Genomic DNA, 26,568 nt, shown 5'->3' with positions numbered 1-26,568 from the left:
TAAGTGAAAATGGGGACGAGTACGTAGGACGGCCTTACGTAAATATATCACCAGAATGATTGACAGTTAGGAGGGCTACTTATTTTAATGATCCACCTAGAAAAAGAACATCCTCCACAAAACCCTTAACTTACTTTCCCAGTAGTTTGACTTTTTTTTTTTTCAAATAATCTTTCAATTTTCTCCTTACCCAAAAATTATAAATCTTTTTTATGAGCTGTAAATAATCTCAAAAGGGAAACATTACCTGGACTAAAATCTCCAGTATAAAATTTACTGCAAAAAAAAAACAAAAAAAAACAACCATTCAAGCACAGTGTGGACGAGTACAGCAGAGCTTCTCCTCATACAGATGTTCATTGTTGGCTCTTTGGTACAGAAGGAAAAGAAAAATGAGACCTCACCTCCCTGTGTTAAACCTTTCTAACGTGTAATGACAGAAAATGTGTACTGAAAGGTCACAGCGCAGATTTTGGTATCTAATTATCCAGTTCGTCCAAAGAACCATACAATTGAACTTGGATATTAATGGATATTTAACAAGAAGTAGAAATAAGTCTAAAAATATATTTGTCAGAGGAGAGAGGATTTTAAACAACAGCAAACCGAGAGAGGTTAGGCAGTTAAGCCTCCATTATACAACAGAGAATACTCACTAGGCTTCAACATCTCTACGATACACTTTACAGTGTGGCAGTGCTGCTCACAGTGTTGACTCTGAAAACGCACTCCCACAAATCACAACAATGCATTTCAAGTTGCTCCCAGCCAGATATAATGCACGAACAGACGAGCGTGCCAAACGCATTTCCACAGCTCCACGTTCTGCCCGCTGCTGGGAGGTGATACCACTTCAGTCTACTTGAGTTTCTGAAATTTGTGTGAGCACACATACGGTATTTGCATGCATGCATTTTAGAAGTGATTCTCTACAGTTCATGGGAAATAAAAGGGGGTCCCAAGGGTGTTGCTGTGGGTTCCAGGCTGACCTGGGAGAGAGTGTGGCTTTGGGAGCGAGTTAGTGTGTGAAAATGAGCAGGAGGAGCTTTCCCCTGGCTCTGTCCCTCGTCCTGCTCCAAGTTCTGCCTTGGCATGGTGGAGGCTTCTGGTTCTGCTCCAGCTATGGTCCCAGCTCCTGTGGCACTGCGCTCCTGTTTGTGTCTCTCCCAGGCTGAGCTCAGCTTTACAGCCAAAGCCAGCACGTTTTTCCCCAGAAACACAGTCGAAACGCGGGAGTCTCTGTACCACAGCATGCCTGTTCCCCTAAGAGCCAGGGTGAAGATGTTAATGGTGATCAAGCTGAGCCAGGGGTACAGAGCCTCCCTACGGGGCCCCCTCTGTCCTGGCAGGCTGGTGGCCCCCAGCTCTGTTAGGGCCACACAGGGCAGCAGCAGCAAGAGCGCGTAGCAGTAGAAGAACACCAGGCCCTCTGCCCAGATTGGTAACCTCTGCTCAACAACTCCTCCAGACCCAGCCTGGGCTTCCCACAGCCCCGCCTGCAGGTCCAGCACATCCAGGAGGTCCACAACAACCCACAGCAGCCGGCTCCGCACCTCCTGCTTCCGGCGCTGTGGAGTCATGTGATCAGCTCCAGTCAGTATAAGAAACAGTGAGGGCAGGCAGATGGACAGCAGCAACGTCAGGGTCTTCCTGGCCAGCGGGTCGGGCGGCCGCCGCTCCTGCCTGTAGTTGTGGCAGACGAAGAAGAGCTTCAACTGCAGCATAGACAGGAACAGGAACCAGAGGGCGTTGGCAAAACCGCGGCGTGACGACTGGGCCTCAGAAACCACGCCTGCTGATACAAAGCGCAGGGCAAGCAGGAAGCAGACGTCGCCTAGCAGCACCGCCGCATACTGCCACACGCTGGGTCCAGACGCACCCCGGGATCCCAGCATGCTCTGCTCCAGCAGATAGAGGTCCACCACCGCCATCGTGCTCACCGTGACCAGGGTTGATACGCACACCTGGGGCGTGGGCACCATGCCTGGAACAGAGACATATATTAACATCTTTTTCTGCACCGAGCCATCTGTGCTCCAGTAAAAAGTAACAAATGTGCAGGAATACACCACGCTTATTTTTCCTACATTATTTCCCAACCAACTGTAAAGTACTTTGATGCCTGTTGCTATGGTTAAAGACATTAGCTGCAGAGGAAGCAGAAAGCCCCCTTCATCTTCGGCCAGAGCTACACACCCTGGCGATTCAAGCTGGGAAGCCTATTAAACTGTTTATTTTCCATCTTTCCTCCACAGTTCTTTGAATTAAATATCCCTCATTTCCCATAAAGAAGCCAAGATTGCTTCTTTTTGATTCAGACCTTTTTTTCCATAAGTTTTCGTTTGTTCCTTCTGTTACTTTTCCAATGCTTCGCTCATTCATTATTAATTAATCGCATTCAGGGGGAGCTAGGTGCCCTGTCAAAGCTCTTTCTTTGCCTCTATAGTCTACTGTGTTTATTCTCATACCTCGCTGCAGCCTTTAATCATCCCAAATCCCCATCTAGCTTCAAATGAATATTGATAACTTGCTATTTGTTTGGAGACGCGCTGTCTCGTGGCTTTGTGTACACTGCTGTGGCGGCTGCACAGAGACAATGCCATTGCGGCTGAGCTGGGAGGGTTCATCGTATAATTTTGCCACAGCTCATAATGTGCATCAACCACGGACGGCATAAAAAACGGCATCGATCCTCAGGAGTGAGAAATGATCATTGACTTTAGAGAAGAATCGAACTGCGGTCTCCATCTCCCTCTGTTGTGTTTTTTGTGTGAAAAACGCAGCAGCACTGTCTGTTTTCCCTGTTCGGTGTCAACTCCTCAGAAGATCGATCACATTGTAATATAAAATCGTTACCAGTTTCGGACGCGCCTTAATAGTTGATCGAGCTAGAGATTGTCACCGTGACTCCGACCTCTGAGAAAAGTGTGCCAGTGAAAAACCTGTATTGATATCACACTGATTACGGACACATCGCCTCCCTATTTCAGGAGGCTCCGTCTCCTCCTCTATCCTGTCTGAGTCATTAGAGACGACAGAGGGTCTCCCTACTGGGAAGAGCAACCACGGGTTGTAGACATTGGTGCATGTGTGGATTAGGAAAGCTGTAAGTGAGAGATTAATAGGCCTTCTGGGCTGTCTGCATGGCTAATAAAGTGTTACTGCATGATGGTGATAGTTCATAAATAAGCTCAGGGGAAAAGGAGGTGATGAAGAAGTGAAAGTGACTTTCATCCACTCAAGCAAGCCTGGCCTAAATTAATTCAAATTCATATTTGGGAGCCTGCATTATATGAGCTTCTCATGTTTTGATAACCATTAACATGGTTTCAGGTTATCACATCATTAATGTGATGATTATCAAACAAAAGTGCATAACATGATGTAAATATTGTAATTCCAAGGAGAAAATAATTCATTACTGCTAAAGCTGTTAAAATCATATGGCAAAATGCATTAATAATTATAATATCCTATGTGTATTGATAGAGATGGCCTAAAACCCCTTTTTAGTTTTCTTTTGATAATTGAATAACGGAAAACCTTTTTTTAATCACTGTGTAGTGAAAGGAGGAAATCTGGAAATATGCTGTTATAAAGACATGAAAATAAAGTCATTTATATTGCATTAGAGGCTTTCTGGGTAGTTTAATTTAAAAAAATAGCGGTCTAACCTGTTGATATGGCCTTTTTTTTGTTGTTCTAAGTTAAAATAGATGGAAGATTAAAAACAAAATGTGGGTATTATGGTAAAATCATGCCAGAATATCCGTTACAGCCCAGTCAGTTCGATAAGTTTACCAAACAGATACAGAAGACCTGCCACTTGCCCCTGTTAAATGTGACACCCCACCCAATATGGGGAGGATCTCCAGCTGTTACCGACTTTGCTGTTAGAAAGAAAGGAGAACCGAACCTAAACTTTAGGTCTAAATGTGCATCTTCTCACTGCTCGCTTTGTGCTTAAAAGAAAATGTTCCTGATGCTGCACAGGATGAACTTTAAGCCCTGCCCCAAAATGTTTTTCCCCATGAGAATCCCTCATTTTGAGCTTGAGCTCGTCCACAATCCTCCGTAGCACCATTTCACGAATCATTCAATCATATCTTATCATTCACAGATAAAAACTTACAGAAGCAGAATGTAACACACAACTATGAATAAAAAATTGGAAAAATATCCGTCTAACAGAACTACAGCTTGTCTAGAATCGTAATCTGGCGTGAGAAGGTCTGCAGAGCTCGCCACTTGGAGTAAGATTTTCTGACATTTTCATTTTGTTTCTTTTTTTTGGACGCTTATGCTTCAGGTCCCTCCTCTCTTCATCTGATTTTTTTTTTCCTTTTAGACCAACGGTTCTCAATCTTTTTTTGGCCCAGCTCCATCCTACCCATTATCTAACCCCCCAGCGCCTCCTGTCAAATAATATGTAGCCTACTTGCACTGAATATTGTTTTATTACTATTATTAATAATATATCAAATACTACTAATAATAAGATGGCTATGAATATTATGCTTGTCATTGTTGTTCCTATGTTTATAATTGCTGTTTCTGTATTTATCATCACAAAATTCAATGAAACACATCGCTTAATTTTTTTTCTTTTGTGAATTTTTGAAAAGACCCGCCCTCTCCACCTATTAAACGCCTATTTAACGTGTGCAAGAGCGTGTAGGAGCCTATTTCTCCTCATGTACGCCCTCATGCATCGCTCATACAAGCTTACATTCCAAAAGATTTGCAATTTTTCCACCATGTCAGCCTCACCACCAGCAAGTCAAAATGGGCCGAGCACATAGGACGGCTTTACGTAGACATATGACCAGATTGATTGACAATTAGGAGGACCACTTATTTTGATGATCCACCCGGAAAAAGAACATGCTCCACTTTACCTTTAAATACAAGTATTTATTTGTTTCACAGGAGAATGAAATGTGCTCACAAAACAAGATAGATTAAAAAAAGGAAAATCTGTTGTAAACGGTTGAACTAAAAATAAAACTTCCAAACTAAGTCTCCTAAGGTGAAATGATTTAGTTACATATGTGATAAAGGAACTTTCTCTACGTTTGTCCTTTGCTACTATTTTGTTAAAATGAATTATTTTTGTGATAGGGCTTAATTTGATTGAGTGTTATTAAAATTGACAAAAAAACAAAACTTTTTTTAAGGTTGAACCTTGTGGCGAACCAAGCTGCACTAAAGTTTAACTAAAGCTAAAGATTGAGTGCTTTTTGACTGACATGCTGCTCATAGCTTTTGGTCTAAAAATGTAATATTCATTAGCTAGGTGACTCTCCAGTAGGCACTTTGTCCTTACCTGGAATATTTCCAATTTGTTAAAGCCATCTATGCTGGTCTGAAGGTAAATTACAGGGGTCTTTTTGTGGAGTAGGAACCTTACATCCTGAGAAAACTTAAGTCACTCCAACGCCAGCCCATGATGTTGCTAAAAATGACTATTTAACCAGTGGCTTGGTGTTTTCAGATGATTTCAGAGGTTTTGAACTTTTTTTAATTTTAACGCGTATACCCAGGCTGTGCTTGTTTGGTAGTAACAGAGAATAAAAACATCTGAGGTTCAGCTTTTACAATGAGGGATGGCGATCTGATTGATCTTGCTCTAAGGCACTGTGGGGGTGGACAGGCATAGCCAGGATCGGAAACATCTAATTGGCCGTGACACCTTTTGTCTCTCAGCCAGCTGATTACCATCCCCTAAAACCTGAATGAATTTCCTCACAGCCGCTAATGGAGCAGATATTGGAATTTTAAATGTTTCTGTTGTTTCTCTGGGTGGAAGCTAAGCCTGCAGGGAATAAACGAGGGAGGTGTGGGTGAAGAGAAGTTCACAGCGATTGTAGCAGCTGACTCCTTCCTCAGAGGTCGTGCCTTCTAAGTTATTTCACCTGCGCCTTGAATCCTCACCCTGGAAATCTCCCTACCAGCCCAGTGTTTGTGTTTCCTCTCGCCGTGTCCGTGCTCTGTAATGTATTCTGCTCTGAGAGAGGCAGAGATGACAACCCTCCTGTCCAGTCGGGCTCATCAGTAATGACCAAATTCATCATTCTTGCCGTCTCGGAAGTGACACGGCTGTTGACAAGGTGATGCAGGCTATTTCACAGTAAGCATGAGTTACTGTGTGCAGGTAGCACTAAAAAACAGGTTCCTCACCCTCCTATCTCTCTCTCTCTCTCTCGGTGTTGCATTGTCCAAGTAATCATCCAAAAAGCTCCTAAATTCTTTGACAGAGATAGAGCGCGGCTCTGGCTTTGCCACTTCCATTCATTTTCTATTAATATCGGGTGATTCCCCGAGTGGACAGAAAGCCATGTTAGAGCCAAGATTCATTTGTCTGCACCTGCAGTTTATCTCCATAAACACCCCTCACAAGGAGTCCCCAAACTACACAATTCACAACCACAGGTGGCGGAGGAGCATCAAGGGCATCAAGACAACGTGAGAGCTATTATATCCCATCTAATAATTTAATAGAGTCCCTGACGTTACAAACTAAATCCTCCCTGCAGATTCAAATCCACATCAGCAGATGTTGTAGTGATGTGCATTTAGTCAGATGACATCCAGAGTTGCTGTTTGCTATCTGCACGGTTATCACCTTTGTTATATTTTCCCTCATTAGCTGCCCTGCATGCGGTCTTTCTTGCAAACCGTCTCGCATCCTTGACTTTTACAACATGCAATAAAAACGGCACCTCTACAACACCTGTTTCATAACCACAGATCAAAACTGTGGGTATTATAGATTTAAACAGTGCCAATAAACAATTATATAAATAATAATTAAAAAGTGAAGCTGTAGTTACCCAAACCATTCGTGTTGCACTCAATCGTCCTGGCTTGATTTAGAAGCGCAGCCGGATGGCCAATAAAGTCCCCCCCCCCTCCTCCTACTCCTTTAACGTCGATGATGAACCGATAAAAGTGTCACTGTCCGGGGTTTTGGTCGCTCTCAGGCTTCGGGGGAAGCTTCATGGAGAAGCACTAAGAAGGTGTTGACCCTCATAGTTGAACATTTCCACCTCATCTCGTTGCTATAGCGCAGATGCCTCCTTCCCGTTTCCACTCAGTTCTCTGCTCCTTTTTTCCCCTTTTTTTTTCCTGTGCAGAAAATCCGAATGTGCGAGTCTGTCGCCTCCCCGCAGCGTGGGGGTCTGTTAATCTTTTGACATAGCAGCGGGGGAGGAGAACCGTGCAGGAGAAGTAGGGGGGGAGCTGCTCCTGCTGCTCCGGCTGTGCGGAGCGGACATGAAGTCGCTCAGAAGTGGAGCAACAGCAGCCGCTTTTCAGATGAGAAGGTGTCTCCAGAGTGAGAAAAAGGAGAGGCAGCTCTATGCAAGGAGGAAAAAAAAAAAAACTCCCTCACGCTGAGTTTGCTCGTGCTAATTTGTAAGCAGGCTACGTGCTCCAAGCTCAGACCTCCCACCCTCCTTCAGTTCCTCCTCAACCATCAGCCGTGGAAAGTTCAGCAGGAACGGATGAATATTTCAGAGCAGTCTCTTACAGTTATGGTAATATTTCTAATAATGATGCCATTTGCAGGCAGTGGCGGATGTTGCTTGGATGGAGCCACGGACGAGCAATCCCAGCATCTAACCAGAAGCCCTTGAGTGACAAAACTAAGCAAAAAGCATTTTTTTATATATATTTATTTGTTTTGATTTAAAGAATTGTAATTTGAAATATAAGCTTCACAACAGATTATTTTTTTTTAGATGGACTACAAATAAATTCACCAGCAAATGAACATTTTAAGTTTACCTGGACCACCAACGATTTTTTTGTTAAGATGTAAACAACCAAACTTTCTTTTTGTTGATCATACATATTGATATTGTGGCAAAATGAGAATGAATGTCTTGACTTTTACTTTTATTTTTTAAAGAAAAAGTTGGGTGGAAGGAAAAAGTGCAGCCTACCAGAAATGGAGAAATTAGATCTGATGCTTCAAAAGCCACTGCACAGAAATATCTAAACTGAAAAATAGCATGTTGAATTGACTTAATCAACTGGTGAACTGGTTCCACTAAACCTAAATATTTAAATGCAAAGAGACATCTACATTTACTTTTAACATGATAAAGACATGCAAAGATCAATACATTCAGCAATTTTAAGGCGTTTATGTGGGGTGAGCTACGGTTTTTTGAAGCTCACCTTTCTCACTGCGGTTCTTTGAAAATGGCTGACGGTCGTAAGAGAAAAGGTGTCTAAGAAGTGTATAAAGAGATGCAAAGAAAGGCCTCAGAAGAAGCAGCTTTATCCCAGAATGATTTGCGTGGAGAGCTACTTGCAAAGCATTTTGGGATTTGCTGCCTCAGCAGCCCACTGTCACCATAGGCTGCCACTACCCAACAGTGGCGAATAATAACAAAGATGGTGCAGGGACCGCGCGATGGAGGAGGAGTTACGTGACCAACAGGGAGCAAAAAGGAGTGATTAATCTGTCTGAATGGTCAGTTAACTGAGTTTGCCATAAAATCCACTATATTTTCCTTGCTCTATATACTGATTGAGGGATTTAGGGGTTATGGCGGACTATAGGGCACAGTAAAGTTTTATGAGCTGTGAGAACAGCAACTTTTAAACAGAGCATGCACGAGGAGAAATGGGGTTGTAAATGCTTGGAAGCTGAAACCACAATCCTCCCCCTCCGTTCAGTGATGTCTTTTTTTCTTTTTGCAAAGATAGCTTCCTTGAAGCCTCTTTCAAACCATCTGTTCTCTCTGTCCAAAATCTGAACACCTTGGTCTTCAAAAGTGTGTCCTTTGTTCTTGAGGTGCAAATGTACAACAAAATTTTGCCCAGAGGTGCTGGCTCTTCTATGTTGTTTCATTCCTTTGTGCAGATGTTGTTGGTTTCTCCAGAATGATAACTTTTGAAGATTTAAAAGTAGTAGGTGCACCTCAGTTTTTTGGGGGGGATCTGTCTGCATTAAAACATGTAGGAACAAAGGATGCTTCATAGCACACTCAGTTCAGTGCTTAGCCTTCGTTTAGCACCTGCAATAAAAATCTCTGGAGCTGCCACTGGTTTAAATACAACAAAACCTATCTATCTTCAGTGTAATAACGCATTTTTAGTTTTAATTTTACCATAAAAATGTAACATAAAACAAGCGATGTCAAAATATGGGAAGCAACTGTGGACAATATTATTAATCTTATACACCTATTCAATATTAACTGGCAGGATTATATTTAAATCTAAATAATATAAATCAGTCCCTTATCTTTAGTTGTTTTCCCCATTGTGGGGCAATACATATATTTTCTATTCTATTTCAACATGTCTTATAAAAACGTAATTATTGTTAGTGATCTGACTATAAAACACCTACATAAAGCAAGCAGTAACAGTATTTCATTTCTCGAGGTGTAGGTGGTGGACGACTACTGTCCAGTTGGTTGTGTTAAGCCCTCTCTGTGGCAGAGCTAATTTCAGAAGTCCTGCCCTGGCAGAGGAAATAAATTACTGAACCGTTACTCAGTGGTCCATGTTGTTCCATTAGATTAAACAGCATTTGCACTTTATGCGACAATCAAATTCCCAGAGTCTGGAGGGGGGAGGGCCACAGAATCCAGGATCAGTGTAAAGTTTCCACAGTAATTTAAGGGTTTATCTGTTTTATCACATTTAAGTTGGTGCAGCCTATTGCTACGAACTGGTTTCGCCATTAAAGCAGTAAATAATGGAGCCCAGACCAATTATTGTGTACATATATGTGCATGTAGCCTTTCTAACATTTCTATGCTAAAATTATTTGTATTTGTAAATTCCTCATGTTTGGCTGTTAGTTTAAATCATAATAATATAAAAAAAAAATCATTATGTGAAGCTTATAAATAGAGATTATGTGAATCAACTTTTTAAATTAAATCATTATTTAATAATACATTTCATTTATATGTTCAGACTCTACATTTACAGAACTTCTTAAATTGCTACTATCAATAAAACAATATAACCTGGACTTTAGACCCATCTATGGTCTGTAGTTATGTGTCTCGTCTAAATCAAATGAGATTCCAGTGCTAAAAGTTTTACAGATATTATTTTTTCTACTAAATTATCTTTTTGGTGTTGAATCAGATCAGAGATTTCTGAGTGTTTTAAAAAGCAAAAAAGCCTTTTATTTAGAGCCAGATAACAAGGCAGGTTAAATACTGACATCTGTGTACATGGTTTTATTTTCTCTCAATGGTTACACTTTTATTTACACAAGCGGAGGCTGACTTTTCATTGACTTGCCATTCAGATGAGCAATAAAACACACATTCACAGCGCATCTGACACATTCCTCTCTTTAGTCTGCATCTAGTTTGTCCTCCTCGATGGGATGTTTTTGAAATCACCCGCATCAAAGAGGGTTTTTTTTTTCTTTTCTTTTTTTTTCTATTTCTTTGCATAAAGCTAATTTTACCCTTTCTTGCTTACAGGAAAATGTGGAGGAAGTGGAGCGATAGATGTTTCTAGCCTGAAGACACATTTAGAGCTCAGAAGGCAGATGTTACAACTTTAATTAGTCGTCCTTCTGTCTGCTTGCTTCCTTCGTCACAAGGAAATTATTCCTCTGTTGTAGATTAACTTCTGTTAGGCGGCTTAGTGCATATTCAAACAGAGGGATTGGACTTTTTACAGGCAGATTTCGGTGGGAAAAATGAATCTTTGGAAACGGCACGCTCATTACTTCTTCAAGAATTCAATTTCAGTTCCTTTGTCAGGCACATTTTGAATGTCGTGGCGTTACAGTACCCTCAAGGTTTTAACATTTTTAGCCCAGGCTCAGGTCCTCGGCTTTCCTCATTTCTGGGGCGTGTAGAGTGGTGGGTTTATTGTGGAGTGAGAGGTTTAATCAGACTGGCGAGAAAAGGGATGGAGAGTCATCTTTCTTGTCAGATTCAGCTCCGTGCTCCGATGGCTTCCAAGAGAAGAGATTTTCCATTTTCTTCACTCTAGTGTTTTATTTTTTTTATTATAGCATGTGTGTGCTCTTCAACTTTCTTTCCCTTTATTCTATCACACGTTTCATCTTTATCCCACTCTCCTTTCCATGCTACAAAAACTCTTTTCCTTTCTTTCTTTTTTCTTCCCCACTGGGTGCGGTTGAAGGTCACTTGCTCACTGGCTCACTTTCACAGAGGAAAGAGGAGGGAGAGCGTGATGCTGGAGAATGCACGGGGGGCAGCCAGGCGGGCCGGCTGTCCACAGTACTGTGCACTCATCACTTTCTGCCTTAGACATGATTGGGGTATTTTGGAAGGACGTTACAGTCAGGTTACAGTCAGTCAACAGCGCTGAAGGCATCAACAAAGAACCGTGCACCCCACAGTGACTTGTGCAAGCACGCAGGAGTCATCTTCCTGCTCTTATTCCATGTTATAGCAGCAAGAGTCCCTCAATTGCAGCGGCACGAGAAATGTTGCATGTTTTTACCACCAAACATTAATCATCCTTGTCAAAATCTGGCTCTTGTATTGGCCATAATTCAAGCTGATTGCCAACAGTTCTGCAGGTAGCTGATAATGAAGCCTGAAGCAGCTCGCCTCCAGCAGAGAGAAGGAGTTTTAGGGGCTTGTTCTGTTTAATCAATACTCAGCTGCATGAGAATCTGCAGAAAGGGGCCAAACAGGGAGAGACTTTTGGGGGAGATTGGCTTATAAAAAAGTAGATTTGTGCAACCCTTGGTTCTATGTTATACATGGTTGAAAACACGGCCAAAAATATAACTTTTATAGTCATTTCCTGTGCAACAATGAGGCATTGAGGGAAACATTCTGGCTTGAAAATGTAATTTGCAGAAATCTCGGCTTCTAGATATGCAACGTATTAAGCACTTTTTGCTTTTTGCTTCAGGTGCCTTTTTGGATACATTTTCTGATGAGGGAAAACATTATATTACTCCACTTCTGTGTAATTTGTCAAACCTTCACAGGCAGGAGAGACAGTTATATGTTAACATTTACCTTCACAGCCTATGTTAAAGCCTTTTATTTAGCATTCCACACATCTTCTTTAGCTTATCCCTCATGGTAACAGTGGGGCTGGTGCTTATCTCCAGCAGTCTATGAGTGAAAGGCCTGGTACACCCTGGACAGGTTGCCAGTCCATAGTAGGCAGAGACATACAACCACGCACAATCACACCTTAGAGCAATTTAGAAAGGCCTGATAACCTAACAGTCCTGTTTTTGGCCCGTGGGAGGAAGCTGGAGTAGAACCCAGGCATGCACAGGGAGATCATCCAGATTCAATGCAGAGGTACCTTAGGTTGATAATTAAACCTAGGGTATTGTTCAATTTTAACTACATTGATGTATTTTTATAGTGTTGTGCTGATGCCCTTTGCAGACCTGAAGAATTAAACATTATTCCATAATTCAAAATAGCACAATCTCTATGTTTTAATAGATAGCAGCTGTCATTATTAAGTTACGAATCTTGCCATGTACTAGATTTAGGTCTAAGTTATAACAGGATGATTCTAACGGCTGGATTTGCTTTAATATAAAGCACTCTATTGGCCTCTGGTCATATTTCTATTCTTTAAGCTGGAAATGGATCCTCAACCCCATTCTCAATCTGTTTTCTTCCAGGATAGCCCTAAAAAAAAAAACTACAATGGGACCTGCTATAGTTTTCTCTCAACAAAGAGGTTTTTTTTTTTTTTTTTTTTATGACACTAGTGGCTTGTTTTTATGCACAGTAGGCTGACAGGAAAGGTGGTATGAGAGAGGGAGAGAGACATGGGGGAAAGGACCACATGACTAAGGCCTCTGTGCATGGGTTGCGTTCGCTAACCACTGTGCCACCAAAGCCCACCCAAGAGTTTTTTTTGTTACACTCTCTATAAAGCCTCTGTTTGTGGAGGACAAAGATCAGAAATCTCAGCAGGTTTTCCTAACTGACCTGTGTCTCTCGAGGTCCTTCAGAGTTGCCATTAACCTCTTGACTGTTTCACTTAATAATAATCTCTGTGGGCTTGTCATTTTCAGTGGAAGCTAATCAAGTTAAAATGGGTCCAATGTATATAGACAATATTTGCCAAAGATTTTTAAAGGACACATGCTTATTTTTCTTAAAAATTATGCTCATCTTTATTTTGGTTTAGACATAAAGCTTTAGAGATTTAGAGATTTACACTTTTAATGTTAGCTATTAGCTCTTAGAAAACTTAAAACTTAAAAACAAGAGTAGTTTCCATCAAGGTCTTTTTATCCGAATTTCAAGGCATGGCTATAGAGGGTCGATTTACGCAGAAATGCTTTTTGCTGGCTTGAGTGAAAACCTAAATATTGCTAAGAGGAGATGGAAACACTTTTGTCAAATAAGTTCTGGAACATTTACCTGCCATGACTAATCAGCCCTGCTGGTGCCCTTAGAACAGCATCTCTCTCTTGATATGTCCAAATGGCATGTGCTATAACTAAAACTGGCTAATATGATAAAATAAGTAGAAATTGTGTGAATGCAGCACATTCATGGAATGCAGCATTGGAATGACAACATTAAGCTTTGGATTGCCTAGTTAATTTTCTTCAATGGATTAAAATGCGTCTAATTTGCATCATTTTCTTTTTTTTAAGACATCTTCAAAGTTTGCTTAAAATTGGCGTGATATTTGGATGGAAACATGGTTAGGAAGGTTATAGATGGAAACTTTTAAAGAAGTAAGCTGGCAGATGAGTTGTAAACAGGTTAAACAGGTTGAGGTTATTATTATTATTAAACTGGTTGATTGTTTCTCATCAAAGTTGATAGCCTTCTTGCGAAATCTTGCATCTTAGAGGTCTCTGTTTGGAGGGGGAAAAACACATGTATCTGCTTTTCTCCATTTGAACCCATACAAAGCCGGAGCCGTTTCCATGGCAGACTAAACCCAGACGTCGGTAGCTTTCTTTGCCTTCACATCTTGTTAAAGGGGGACTCTATACTCTCACCTGACAGTTTTTGTGTCTTCTCGAGCATATCTCATTTCTTTTCTTCAGTCATCTCCAGCGTGGAGCCGCGGCTGCCTGCAGTTGGGGCCTCTGTTCCTGCTGCAGCCTCCGCACGTGATTAATCATGTGAAGTGGCAAAAAGCACAACACTGTCAAGTCTGTGAGGGGGACCTAATGGAGTTGAAAATGGGATGTTTTGTCGTTGTGCAATTCATTTTGTGTGCTGCCGTCTGCTTGCTTTGCTTTCACCCAGCCCTCAGAACGGCAAATTCTCCCTCTTTTGCCAGGCGCAAACAAAAGAGAAAGGTTGCCTCAATTTTAAGCAAAGATCCCCACAATAGAAAGCCCAGTGAAAGGGTTTACCTTGTTTTTGTTGTTCTAAATCCAAATCCCTGAATCTTTTTGGCTCAGCCGAGTCTCCACTTACTCTGATTTCACCAGCGTTTTTATTTGAAGTGTACATTTGCCTTGGCACAGTTCAGTGGAGACCAGGGGTGAAAATCGTTTTCATTTTCCACTTTTAAGGCTAATCCACTGATTCCATAGTGGAAAATCAAGAAAAATGCACGTCCAGCGTGAGCTCTATTTATTTCAAGCTATTTGTCTCTTTAACTGGCCATCTTTTTAGTCCACATACACTCACCCACCACCCTTTACAGCCAAAGGGCTTCAGCATGAAACCTAATCAGCTGTATCACTCTGCCGTGGGACTAGGTGTGATAAAATGGCGACAGTAGAGGAGTTTAAATGAACGAGTTAATGAAGGTAATGAATGAGAGTGGTTCACACTAAAGGGTTTAATTAACCTCACCTCCCACCACTGTAACACCTTTGGTGCCATATCACAGACCACCTCCATGCTGACTGCCAGCGGCAATTTATCAATTGTCCATGAACGCCAGGGGCAATTAAATCTACTGCCCCATCTCAACACCTTTTTTTTATTATCACCACTCTTTATCTTTATAGTTTATATGCCTGTTGATCCTTCTCATCCTTCTCTTCCTTCTTATGACTGGAATGGAAACATCTGCAAAAGGAAATCCCTTACTTGATCAAATGCAAATAAGCTTGAAAATGCTGATTTTATTTATATGAGGGAAAAAATATCCAAATATGCAACCACCTTTTAATCATATTAAACTTTTTTATAAAACTGTTTACTTCCTTTGTGCTTGTACCCGGCCTTGACTACTGCCTTACAACATGAAGAAGGTTTAAATATCCCTAAAGCAACAACGTGCCGCTAATCTAAAGAAGGACATGTTTAAGAACAAAAGCCTTGGACATATTTCAGTCTGGAAAGGCAAAAAAATCTATTTCTAAGGCTTTGGAAATCTGAGGATCGAGAGTTATAAACCTCAAATTGAAAAAACAAGGAGGATTGGCAATACTTCCAAGGTAGAATATCAAACCTCCCTTATTATTTGGATAGATTTTGAACCCTTTATAATAAAAACAGCATTTGAAATTTGGATGTTTTTATCAATGCAGGTTATAGTTGTCAGATAGTACAATTTATTTAATGATTTGATAATTTAGTTGAGACAAAAAAACAAGAGAAACCCTGTAAGCCCTTCCCCACCGTCTGCGGCTTATATCTACTCTTTAAAGTCTCTCATCAGATTAAAACAAGGACAAAGCGTTCATACATAAACATCGAAGTACGCTCACCCATATTCATGAGGACCTCCAGCGTCCTTTTTCTACGCCTGCCCCCCCACCACTATTCTCCGTCTCAGTCAAACACCCCCCTCCCCCCATTGTTTAAATATTGACCACAATCTCTTGCCACACTCTGACAGCTTTAATATACCTCAGCTGTCTCTTTTTCCCATTTCCATCTCCACTTTTCTCCCTTTCACAGGCTCACTCCATCCTGCCACACCAGTGCTACATCTTGTTAAAAAGAGTTAGTGAAGCTGAAAGGCCAATCACATTAACAGGGACGGAGTGTCAAAGAGGACAGCAGCGAACATGGTGGAAGGGTCAAATCGGATAGAAACTCCTTAGATTTTGATTGCAAATGTCTAATTGCTTCCGTAATTATAATGAATAAAACTCATCCTGCTGCGCTGATTTCAAATTGATCCCATTGCAATTACCGACATCGAGGAAATAAAGTCTTATATTAGTGTCTAATCCCTCCGCCCTTGATCTCAAAAGGCTTTGAAGATGTCCTTGTCCACGGGCAGTGGCGTGGAAGGCCTCGGCCTCGGTTTAAGGGCTGTAGCCATTTTATTTTGGAGAGCTCCTAATCAGACACAGTCGAGAAACAAGGATTTATCCGGCGGCTTTGGCTTGTGGATGATTAGATGCTCAGATGCGACGTGCAGGGTTAGCCATTTGGCCAGCACACTGGTGATGCTGTTCCAGCTCTCTTGCTCATAAATGTCATGTGGAGTTGGAGGAGCCAACCATCAGCGAGGCTTTCATGACATGCCAAACTCCCCCACGGTTTAAAGGCTGCACTTACATACGTGTTTCATTCAGAGTGATTACTCCAGGTGAATTATTTAACTGTCCAGGGCCAATATGAATCTTAGCCTTTAGATATTTAAGAGCTACTGGCAGAGCCTGATCTTTGCCTTACAGCGACGTCCTGGCTGGATGTTTATCAACTTTTGGTGGTAAAACGGCTCCATTTCACTTATTTTTAATATATCATCTCAATATTTTGTTTACCATATTCTTTCTGTCACACAGAAGGTGACAGGAGGTGATATTGACATTTATGTATATTACCAAAATATAAACAACCATTCAAATAATTGAATTTAGCCGTTTTAAATCCCATGGCTGCCTATGTGCATACTGCATACATCTGTGAGTGAGCGGGCTGTTCTCAAGAGCTCAGATTATTTCTACATTGTACCGTGATCCTATACCATCCGTGCTGGAAGCCCAGCTGTTAAATTTCAACAGCAATAAATGTACACCAGTCGACTGTTATTGGTGTTCATAATAAAGCGGGAGCTACAGAAACTCTATCACAAAGTGGTTTGCTTTTTAAAGTCGCACAGTGGGGTCAGCGGATAATGATGTGCAGGGTGCACAGTGGCTGGCAGCTTTCTGCAGAGTCAATAGCTATAGACCACCAGACTTCATGTAGCCTTCAGATAAGCTCAGGAACAGAGAGAGCTTCATATTCCCATGGCAAAGAGGCTGCATCAAAGTCTTATATCACCAAGTGCCATGTAAAGTATTGGATGAATTGTTGTAAAGCATGCTTCTTCCTGGATCTATAGCTTAGGAGACATGTCCTCTGAAGGGGAGAATCCAGTAAAGTAGAAGAGTCCTGGTTAGGAGAACAGTACTCGCCTCACAGCATTGTGAAAATGTGATGCTTGTGTCTTTTCCAGCAACACATTTTATGTGCAGTTAAAGGTATAGTGGAGGATTTTCACCAATTTTTGAAAAGACCCTCCCTCTCCACTTAAAAAAAAAGCACATGCACAACCTTATACCCACTCCAGAGAGGGGAACGCCTATTAAATGTGTGCGAGAGCACGTACAAGCCCATTTCTCCTTATGCACACTCTGCTTAAAAGTTTCTGTTTGAATCTCTCATATAAGCTTACTTTCCAAAAGAAGATTTGTGTTTTTTTTCCAATATGTCAGACTCACCACCAGTAATTTAAAAATGGGACGCACACATTTTGCATAAACATATCACCAGAATGTTTGAAATTAGGAGGACCACTTATTTTGATGATCCACGAGGAAAAAGAACATCCTCCTCTGTACCTTTAAATAAATAGAACCCTATTTTTTGCTGTGATGGTCCCACATTTCAACCCTATGAATTAAGAATCCCTCAAATAGATTTGTTTGTGTGATGTTGCCGGTCACCTCTATCATGACAGTTTTTCAGAGCTGTCCTTTTTTACACCAAACCCTGTTTAGTTGCTTTGGGTTTTCTTAATGGCAGACAATAAAGACTACCAAGTTTCAACCATATTAACAGGTGGCATGCTTAAGAGATCATCTAAGAGTTGCTGGCCATTGGTTACTGTTAATAACAAAGGGGGTTAAGCTTCAGTTAGCCAATACAGAACAGATAAGCTTAACCAAAATACATTGAAGACATTTTCACCACCAAATACAGCCACTGTTGTTATAAAGGGGCTCCTGCACTGAACACAAAGCACACATTTTAAGAAACTTACCTTTTTCAGGAAGATCTTATGAGTCTCAAGACTTCACTTTGTGACTTAATGTTTAATTTGTCTCAGAATTAGGAGCTCTGACCTGACAAAGCCACCTTCTATTAACAAAATAAGCAGATAGCATCATATTTCTCTCCATTTCATGTATTCCCACCGTAAAGTATAGGCGACAAACTTCAGTCCTCAAGCCCCGGTGTACTGCAGCCTGTAAATGCGGCTTTGCTTCAACACAACTCAGTCAACTGAAGTAGCAGATACACATTTTAAATGCAGAAGTACATGGAAACGGACGGATGCTTCTTTACTTTTGTAAATTATCTTATTGCATTACAATCATCTCTTTCTGTTGGGTTCTATCAGTGGTTCTCTTTGTACGACTTATTTCTTTCTTTATATGTTCTGGCTTTGATGGACCCTCTTAACAGGTAGAAGCCTCTACCTTTAACACAGTCATTAGCATTATCTCCTGGCGGTCGGAGAGGCCCTCTGTGTTGTATGAAAGCCTGTCTGAGTCAGTTGGAGAGATCATTATCCGACAGGGACTGAACAGAGGGAAAAGAGCGGGAGCTGAATGTGCAAGGCAGAGCTTGAGGGTTTGCTTTGACTCATTCCCAACATCACAGCCTTTATATTAATCCATATTTAATTAGACTTTCCTGTACCGCTCCATCCCTCCTTGTTTACCTTTCCTGTGTTGTTTTTATGAGAGGCGGAGTGAGGGAGGGCAACGGGTAGAAGGTTGTCACATGGGATTACTATTAATTAGTAGGAAGGGGAGGGAAGGTAAAGCCTTGTGAAGCCCCTGGGGATGGGGGGGGCTGTTTTTCATTTCTCCTGTATGATCTTGTAATTTAGATAGCGCCCTTCTGCTAAAAAAAGCCCAACCTGCTTGTTATTTTAACACATCGCTCGTCATCGCTTTGTTGTTGTGTTTGCGAAAAGAAGAGTGCGGGAAATGCGAAGCGTTTTCGACGCTAATGAAGCGACAGAGATGAAGAAACTGATTTGCATTCGTCAGGTGATTGCTGAAACCTTTGGTTGAGATGATGTTTGGAGAACTTGCCGCTCCGTTAGCTTCTTATAAATGTCTTTCCCCGGCCTGTCATTGACGAATGTCTCAGGATGACTGACTTTTCATCACGGTGATTATTAGAGTGGGCTCAGCTCTGTTGTGGAGGAGTAGAGGCTCACAACTCCATTAAACTCAGTATAAGAAAAGTTTTTTTTTCCTTCTACCCCTCATGTCTAAAATGAAAACTTCAATCAGGGTGTTGCCTTTGGGAAGGATGGCGGGTGAAGGTCAGCTTGAATTTTGGCTGTATTAATATGATTCTGTATTAGTCTTTGCACCTGATTTCAGCTCTGAAGAGAAATGCGGTGTTGGCCGGGTTTTGACTTTATGCCACCCATCCATTTTGCTTTCGCTCCGGTTGGCCTTGCAGGAGCCAGGAAAATGGGAGATCGTTCATCACCAGCTTTCTTTGGCTGCGGGCTCCAACATGTATTCAGTCATAGCTCCGCTGACAGTCAGGAAAAAGAACTGCGCACCCACACAAGGAGGGGGGTTGGCTCCTGGACCGTTGACATGGGCGTGGATATAGTCAGGCGTTTGAAGCTTGGTGACGGATTGAGTGACAGCAGCCCCAGCATCTGTATTCTGACAGCATACTGTGACGCTGGTGATATTCAGCTGACTGATCCGTGAGCTCATGCATTTTAAACTCAGCCCCTCATCGTTTTTTTCATGCTTATCTCCTTTTTTTCTTTTTCCAAATTCAGAAAGGTATCCCCATCGGGCAGTTCTGCAAGGACTTCAATGAGAAAACCAAAGAGCTGAAGGAGGGCATCCCGCTTCCAATCAAGATCCACGTCAAGGTGCTTCGCTTTAACCCACCTCACTTAACACCCATCCCTCCCACAAACGGGGTTAATCCCATTGCATGCTGCATAACATCACTGGAGCGCCTCCATTATTCATACTCCACCACTGAAGTAAGCCTTTCTATTTGCATTCATTAATGAAGCAACAATGCCCAGAGGAGCTTGGAGTCAAGAGGCATTACACACATGCACAAATGGGACTTACTCAGAATATGGGTGCTGCTGGTTTGTATTTTACTCCAACAGATATTGTTTTGACTCGCCATACCTCCCCCTCACTTTGAGTGTTGTTTCAAATCAGAAGTTGTGTCTTCCCAGCCGGTGGAATGTGAGTTATAATGAGATTTTTGCTGAAAAGAGGGAGGGTAGCCTAATCCTTTAAAAGGCATGGATTTAGTCTCTGACACAATATCCAGCAACAGCTCTGCCAGCACAGCAGGCGGCTAGATGTTAGTGCCACCTGCTGGTGGGTTTTCCTGCATTGCATGCTGAGTTTCATGTTGGATTTTAAATAAGGAGCTTGAAGAGTGAAACCAGAGGGCAACAGCTGGCAGAGGATCCACAGTGCCTTACTTAAGTATTGTTTCATTTTACTTATAGGTCAAACTCTAAATAATCCATGCTTTTCCAAAACAGTGCATCCTTTTTTGAATTTAGCTAATTTTACTGTTATGTGTTTAAGTAAAATCATGAAGTCTCCTAAGTAGTAAGAAAAAAGCTTGTAGTTAAACCTCGGTCTATATAGTGTAAATGACTCAGTGGTTTGCTAGAGAAGAACAGAGCACATTAGGAGTGACGGAGTGAAAAGGCTATAACATTTCCATTAAAAGTTCAAAACAAACCACTGGACTTTGTTTTCCAAGTTTGAAGATGATTTGTTTCCCATCCAGAAAGCTTTCTCATTTCAAAATGTCTGAAGTAGTGCAGAGTTCTAAGCTTTATAGAGTAGCCAATTAAAGCCTTGATTCAGCTTAGAAAACATTCAAATTAAACTGGAAGGACAGGTCCGACCATATTAACCGTAATGGGGAGCTGTTGAGGTCTTTGTTAGCCTGCAATACCAGATACTGGTCTATTCCTCTGAAAGAGGGGAGTCGTTAGTGGCACTGTTGGCCTGGCTGACCAGGCGAGATGTGTTGGTCCCCTGCATGGCCATGAGGATTATGATAGCAGGAATGAATCAACTCTATTGCTGCTACTCCTATAAAGCCTAGAACTCAACGCTACTGCAGACAATTTGAATTGAAAAAACTTCTTGGATGGGGAGCAAAACTTCAACTTGGAAAACAATATGGTTTAATTGTTGTTTCTTAACTTTCTTGGAATGACTATGACCTGGATGACTGATTTATCTTCACCAGCTCTAAGATGTGTTTGAAGTTTTACACAAACAACGACAGGAATACAGGAAATGACTGTCAGAAGCAGCTCTGGTTCATTGAGACCAATATTTTACTTTTTGGCCTAAATCTTAGATACTCCATATGACCCTAAAGATATATCACCTCCCCTGCCTATGCAGAAGGCACAGGGAAGCCCATAGCCTGATAGGACAGTGGATAGTTGTTAAAACATGTCAGTTATTAAGGAGACTCATAGAAATCTAAAGACTTGAGACTGGAGCTGATGTCCACCTCATGGCGGCACAGTGGGAAATAATATCCAGAAACAAATAAACACTTACAAGACAAACACAACTTCCTCCAGTGATAAGAATTTATGAAAAAGAAAGTTTGACTTTCAATTAAGATACTTCAGTAAACAAACTTTTTAAGCTGTGAGATTCTTTTGTAGGTTGAACACATGTAGGTTGAACAATTAAATAAAAATGAAAAGAATAAGAAAAACTTATAAACTACAATAAAAATCTGAAAAGAAACAAATTGGAACAAAACAAATGAAAACCAAGCATCATGCACTACTTTTTTGTGGTATGTTATTTAAACTATTAAAACATTTATAAACTGTATGGTTATAATTCAACAAAATCTGAAGGTCTAGGTGATGTAAATATTTTTTCTTACAGCTGATGGTTCCAGTGATTTTAGAGTAATTATTTCCTCCTCTACAGTAGGAAAATTCAGGTGCATTTTATCCTACAAACTGTGAATTTGTGCAGCTAATCTGTATGCTGTGCTTCAACATTTCAGCTGGCAATACAGGATCACCATGACACATCACAATGCATAAATAAATATTGAATTAACTGCGGCTGTGCCAACAGTGTAAGCTGCATTGTCCTTCTCTCAATCCAAAGACAGTTTATGCTGAACCGGTTTGATAAAGACAAAGAAGTTCAGGCTACATGTTTAAAGATGCTTGTTGCCCTGGGACTGATGCTGATATAACAGAGTCATCAGTCAAGAAACGGCTGAGGTGCATCACACAAGCAAATGTGTGGAAGGCCAATGGATAAATATCACCTTGGAACAAGGACACATTCTGTTAAAGTAAACATGGCAGTAAATGCAAACCTCTTCACTTGCGTAGGTTTTACTACACTGCTTTACAAAAGATTATATTTGCTTTTCCATTTTCATTATATTTTGCTTTGCAGGAGTCGGACTCTGTTTTTTTTTTTCCTTGATCATTAGCTCTTCAGCCTCATTTATCTGGTTTCATCCAACTTTACTTCAGTACCTGATCTTTTTTCGAGCATGCTTTATTTTTGACTAACACAAACACATGGTTTGGTTTCTTTGTCTTTAGTGGTGCTTGAGAAAAAGAAAAAAAATATATTTTTACGTACAGAAAGCCTGGTTTTATTCAAAAAAGGTAATTTTAAATTGAAATAGAATAGAAGAATTTAACTTTACATTATGCCGTTACAAGTACAAAGAAACCAGATGTAGTTTGCATTTATCCAGAGGAGCTATACAGGATATAAATATTTATCTACAGGTGTACAGAGACTATGTATGTATGGACGGACTATAAATGGTATATATAAATAGAGAGTGATTGTAAATGGCTATAAAATAAATAAATGTGAAAAATATATAAAGACTATACAGAAATGTATAGTTATGTATACAGAAATGTATACAGAAATGTATAGTATAGATTAATGTAAAAGGCATTAATAAGGAAAATTTCTTAGAGACCTTTTCTGTTCTTAAAGGTTTCTTTCTTAAGCAAAGACTTATTTTGTCCATTTCTCCACTTTCCATAATTTATTACCAAACACTCTACAGTCTGACACCATGGTCAGAGGAGAAGCAGATTCAGTTAAGTTAAAAAAAATACTAATGTAGCATTACAAGTTTCTCAACCAGATAGATGCATATTCCTCAGCTGCAGAGCCTTTTACTCATGGAGTTCCTCAAGGATCTATCCTAGGGCCTGCTTTTTTCTTCTTCTATATATTCCCCCTAGTGTCTATTTTTATGAAATATTGAGTCCAGTACAAAAGTTGTAGGCTAATATTCATAAGCCTTATAAATAAAAGAATGATTGCAGAAATATAAATGATGATTGTTTATTTTTATTATTTTAAAAATACAAAGTGAGAAAAAAGAAAAAATCAAGTCAATATTTGGTCTTACTACATTTTGCCTTCAAACCAGCATCAGTTCTTTTAGGTACGCTTTCCCAAAATTTAGGATTTTGTAGAATTACAGTCAGGTGTATGGTCAACCTATTATACCAAGTAGGTGCTAATGATCATCAGTGTCACATGTAGGTTTAAACACAGCCATGAAGGGAAAGAAAAACTGCTTTATTGGAGGCTTTAAATTAGGTGCGGAACAGCCAGACTCATGCTATGAAAAGCAGTTTGAGGTCATTGGAAAATTGAGCACAACAACAAAACATAAGTTGGTTATATTCTGTCAATGAGGTCCGGTGCAGACAAAGTTTTCAAAGCAGATTGGGGTTTTAGGATGGACTGCTGAAGAAACTGACAACACTGAGGATCATAGACACAGCTAACGGCCAAGAGAACTTAGTGCAGCAGATTGAAGACACGTCAAGCTTATTGCTCTTCAGAATCCCAAGTCATCTAGCGGTTTCACCAGTACAGAACTGGCAGACACCAGTGGGATCTATGTTGACTCATCTGTTACCATTTCTGACTAGAAATGGGCTTCATGGAAGAGTTGCAACTAAAATTATGTACCCCTGACTTGGAAGCAAGGGCAAGAAAAACAAGCATGGACAAAAACATAGGAACTGGGATAAAGAAAAAAATGCAGGTGCTTTGGGCTGATTTGTCAAAATTTGAAATGTTTGGCTGGAGCAGAAGGCAGTTTGTTCGCTGAAAGTTTTGAGAGCCGTACAAAATAGTGTGTGTCTGCAGGCAACAGTGAAGCATGGAGGAGGTTCCTTGAACATCAGGGACTGGTTTTCAGCAACTGGAGTTTAAGATTTGTTCAGGATTAATAGTTTTCTCAGTGTTGAAAAATATTGGTAGATTCTCACCCATCATGCAATACCATCAGGTACATGATGGTAATACTACCTAATGAGTGGCCAACGAGCCCAAACAGACAGGCAAACGCATTAAGAGCTATCTTTAGTGTAAAAAAAGAAGTACTAGAATTGATGCTGTGGCCCCACATCTCAACATAACTAAGTGTGTCAAGATGTTTAGAACTACAAACATTCCTTCAAAAACTATGAGCAGATGTATGTAGAACTGATGTTTTGATTTAGATTTTTTTGACTGATGAAAATAAATGATTAACACATCTATTTTTGAAAGCATTTTTTCACATCTACCTAAAACATGTGCACTGTACTATATTTTATTTTTTTCTTGATTGCATTCAAATATATCTGCCCATAAAAAACTCCAAAGAGCCATTATTGGATGGTCTAGCCAATAGGAAGGTTTCTATAAACTCAAACTTACTCCAACTCAACTACAGTATATCAGAGATGAAGGTATCTAGTTGATTGGACGTTCTAATATTGTTCTTGATCCTTTTCTGTCATGTCCGCACTCAGGAGTCTTGGCACATTCTTTGACAGCTCCTTTAAACTGAAAAAGCAAACCAGGTCAGCTATCGAAGCATCCTGTTTATTTATTACTACAATTTGTGACTAAAGTAAAGCCTTATATCCTTTAAGAGAATTTTGAAAGATCGATCCATGTTTTTAAATAAGGTTGCCTTAATGATTGCAATTCTTTTTATGTCAGTCTAGACCAATCCATTTACAAATGGCTTATAAAATGCTGTACATTCATATGAACACCCAAGGTCGAACAACCAATCAAAGAAGTAGAGATGATGCTGCCTCCTGTGTTTTAGCCCTGAAACTGTGGAACAATCCACCTATCAACATAAAAGCTAGTCAGAATCACAAGATTTGAAGGTGATTTAAAAACTCTTCACTGCTAAATTTAGTCTTGATCCCACAATTATTTCTAATACATTTTTTTTGTAAGTAATGAATTATTGATTTCATGTCTTCCTCTTACCTGTCATCAGCGGTTTGGTTCTAAGTGTGCAGCACCGCGGCACTGCTCACTCATTTTTAAATGCTATATAAAGGAAGTTTGCCAAAGTTGACACACTAAGCTGTAGAAACTCTGGGCTACAGTTGATTGGGGCCATTTTAAAAGATGGCATGAAAAGTGGTTTTGACAGAAATATAAAGAGATAATGGATGCATAGTTCAGCTAATAGAAACACCTTAATTGTCTTACTATGAGTAAATTAATGATTTCTTTTTCTTATTGCATTAGATTCATATTGCACAAAACAAACTTAAGGGATCAAGTGAAGATTCTTAAGATATCTTCAGCCTATTTAAGCCTCCGTTCTGTTTCACTGTAATTCATTCTGTGCAGCTATCCTGTTCCCACCCAGACTAAACTGCCCGTCAGTAATGGCATTTCCAAATCGGCATGCTGTGGAGCTTTTTATCAGCCTACATTAAAACACTTTTATATATATTTCAATATATATTCAAATCCTTTCATGGATTTAGCATTACTACGGTAGCCTATTGTTTTACATGTATTAGCAGTACTGCCTTTAAAATACATAGATTTATTTCAAACACATACATGTATTGTGTGAATCACATTATCTGACCACAGGGTATTTCTTCTAAAGCTGCTCCTCTATGGATCCTTTCTAAAATATGTCTCTTTGTTTAGGTTAAAGGTCAGATTTTCTGCTGGTTTGAATTCTGATAATAACTGATTTAACCTATAAAGTGATAAATTATATCTGCTGTTTAATACATTTTCTGATGCTACATGACTTTAATGTTTGTTCCCAGGTCTCATGCCTTTAAGGAAAGAATAAAATCATTACACCACAGAGAGTTTGAGTGTTAGGGAGAAAAAGTATTTAAAATCGATACATTTTTAGATCTGCACTTGTTACTTTATTAGCTTCCTCTTTTATTTCAATAGTTTTAATTTTTGGAAAAAATGACAAGTAACTCCTTAAATGATGAGGTTTTCAGTTAAGAGAGGTGGTTAAGAAATGTTTATTTTTGGCTATTTGGGTATTTAGTCGATCTGTTTGCTGAAAGCATAAATCTGTGATTAACCTCATTGTCCTTTGAAAAAATAACCGCCATTTATCTTGATTACTG

At 40.2% G+C, this 26,568-nt stretch overlaps 2 protein-coding genes across 3 annotated transcripts in view; one reads left to right on the top strand and one right to left on the bottom strand.

The window, feature by feature from the left end:
- LOC107092562 (transmembrane protein 121-like) lies at positions 1 to 20,878 on the bottom strand. 2 transcript variants are annotated; one of them, XM_015387104.1, is made up of 2 exons: positions 20,222 to 20,878; positions 1 to 1,984 (listed from the first exon to the last, which is right to left on the bottom strand). In XM_015387104.1, exons 1-2 carry the CDS (start codon positions 20,280 to 20,282, stop codon positions 930 to 932), a joined length of 1,116 nt encoding a protein of 371 aa, XP_015242590.1. In that variant the 5' UTR covers positions 20,283 to 20,878; the 3' UTR covers positions 1 to 929. The 2 variants fall into 2 exon arrangements, with proteins under 2 accessions (XP_015242590.1, XP_015242591.1); XM_015387105.1 differs by lacking the exon at positions 20,222 to 20,878 and adding an exon at positions 6,834 to 7,370.
- The window catches only part of mrpl11 (mitochondrial ribosomal protein L11), a 101,883-nt gene that overhangs the window by 64,706 nt on the left and 10,609 nt on the right, over positions 1 to 26,568 (top strand). Inside the window, exon 3 of the mRNA XM_015387106.1 lies at positions 19,915 to 20,010. Within this exon, the coding sequence (XP_015242592.1) occupies positions 19,915 to 20,010 (96 nt within the window). The remainder of the gene's footprint in view (positions 1 to 19,914; positions 20,011 to 26,568) is intronic.

The sequence above is a fragment of the Cyprinodon variegatus genome, unplaced genomic scaffold (assembly GCF_000732505.1).
Source record: "Cyprinodon variegatus isolate N-32 unplaced genomic scaffold, C_variegatus-1.0 Scaffold385, whole genome shotgun sequence".
NCBI lineage: Eukaryota > Metazoa > Chordata > Actinopteri > Cyprinodontiformes > Cyprinodontidae > Cyprinodon > Cyprinodon variegatus.
Note: the sequence above shows the minus strand (reverse complement) of the source record. Positions and strands in the feature narration are given on the sequence as shown.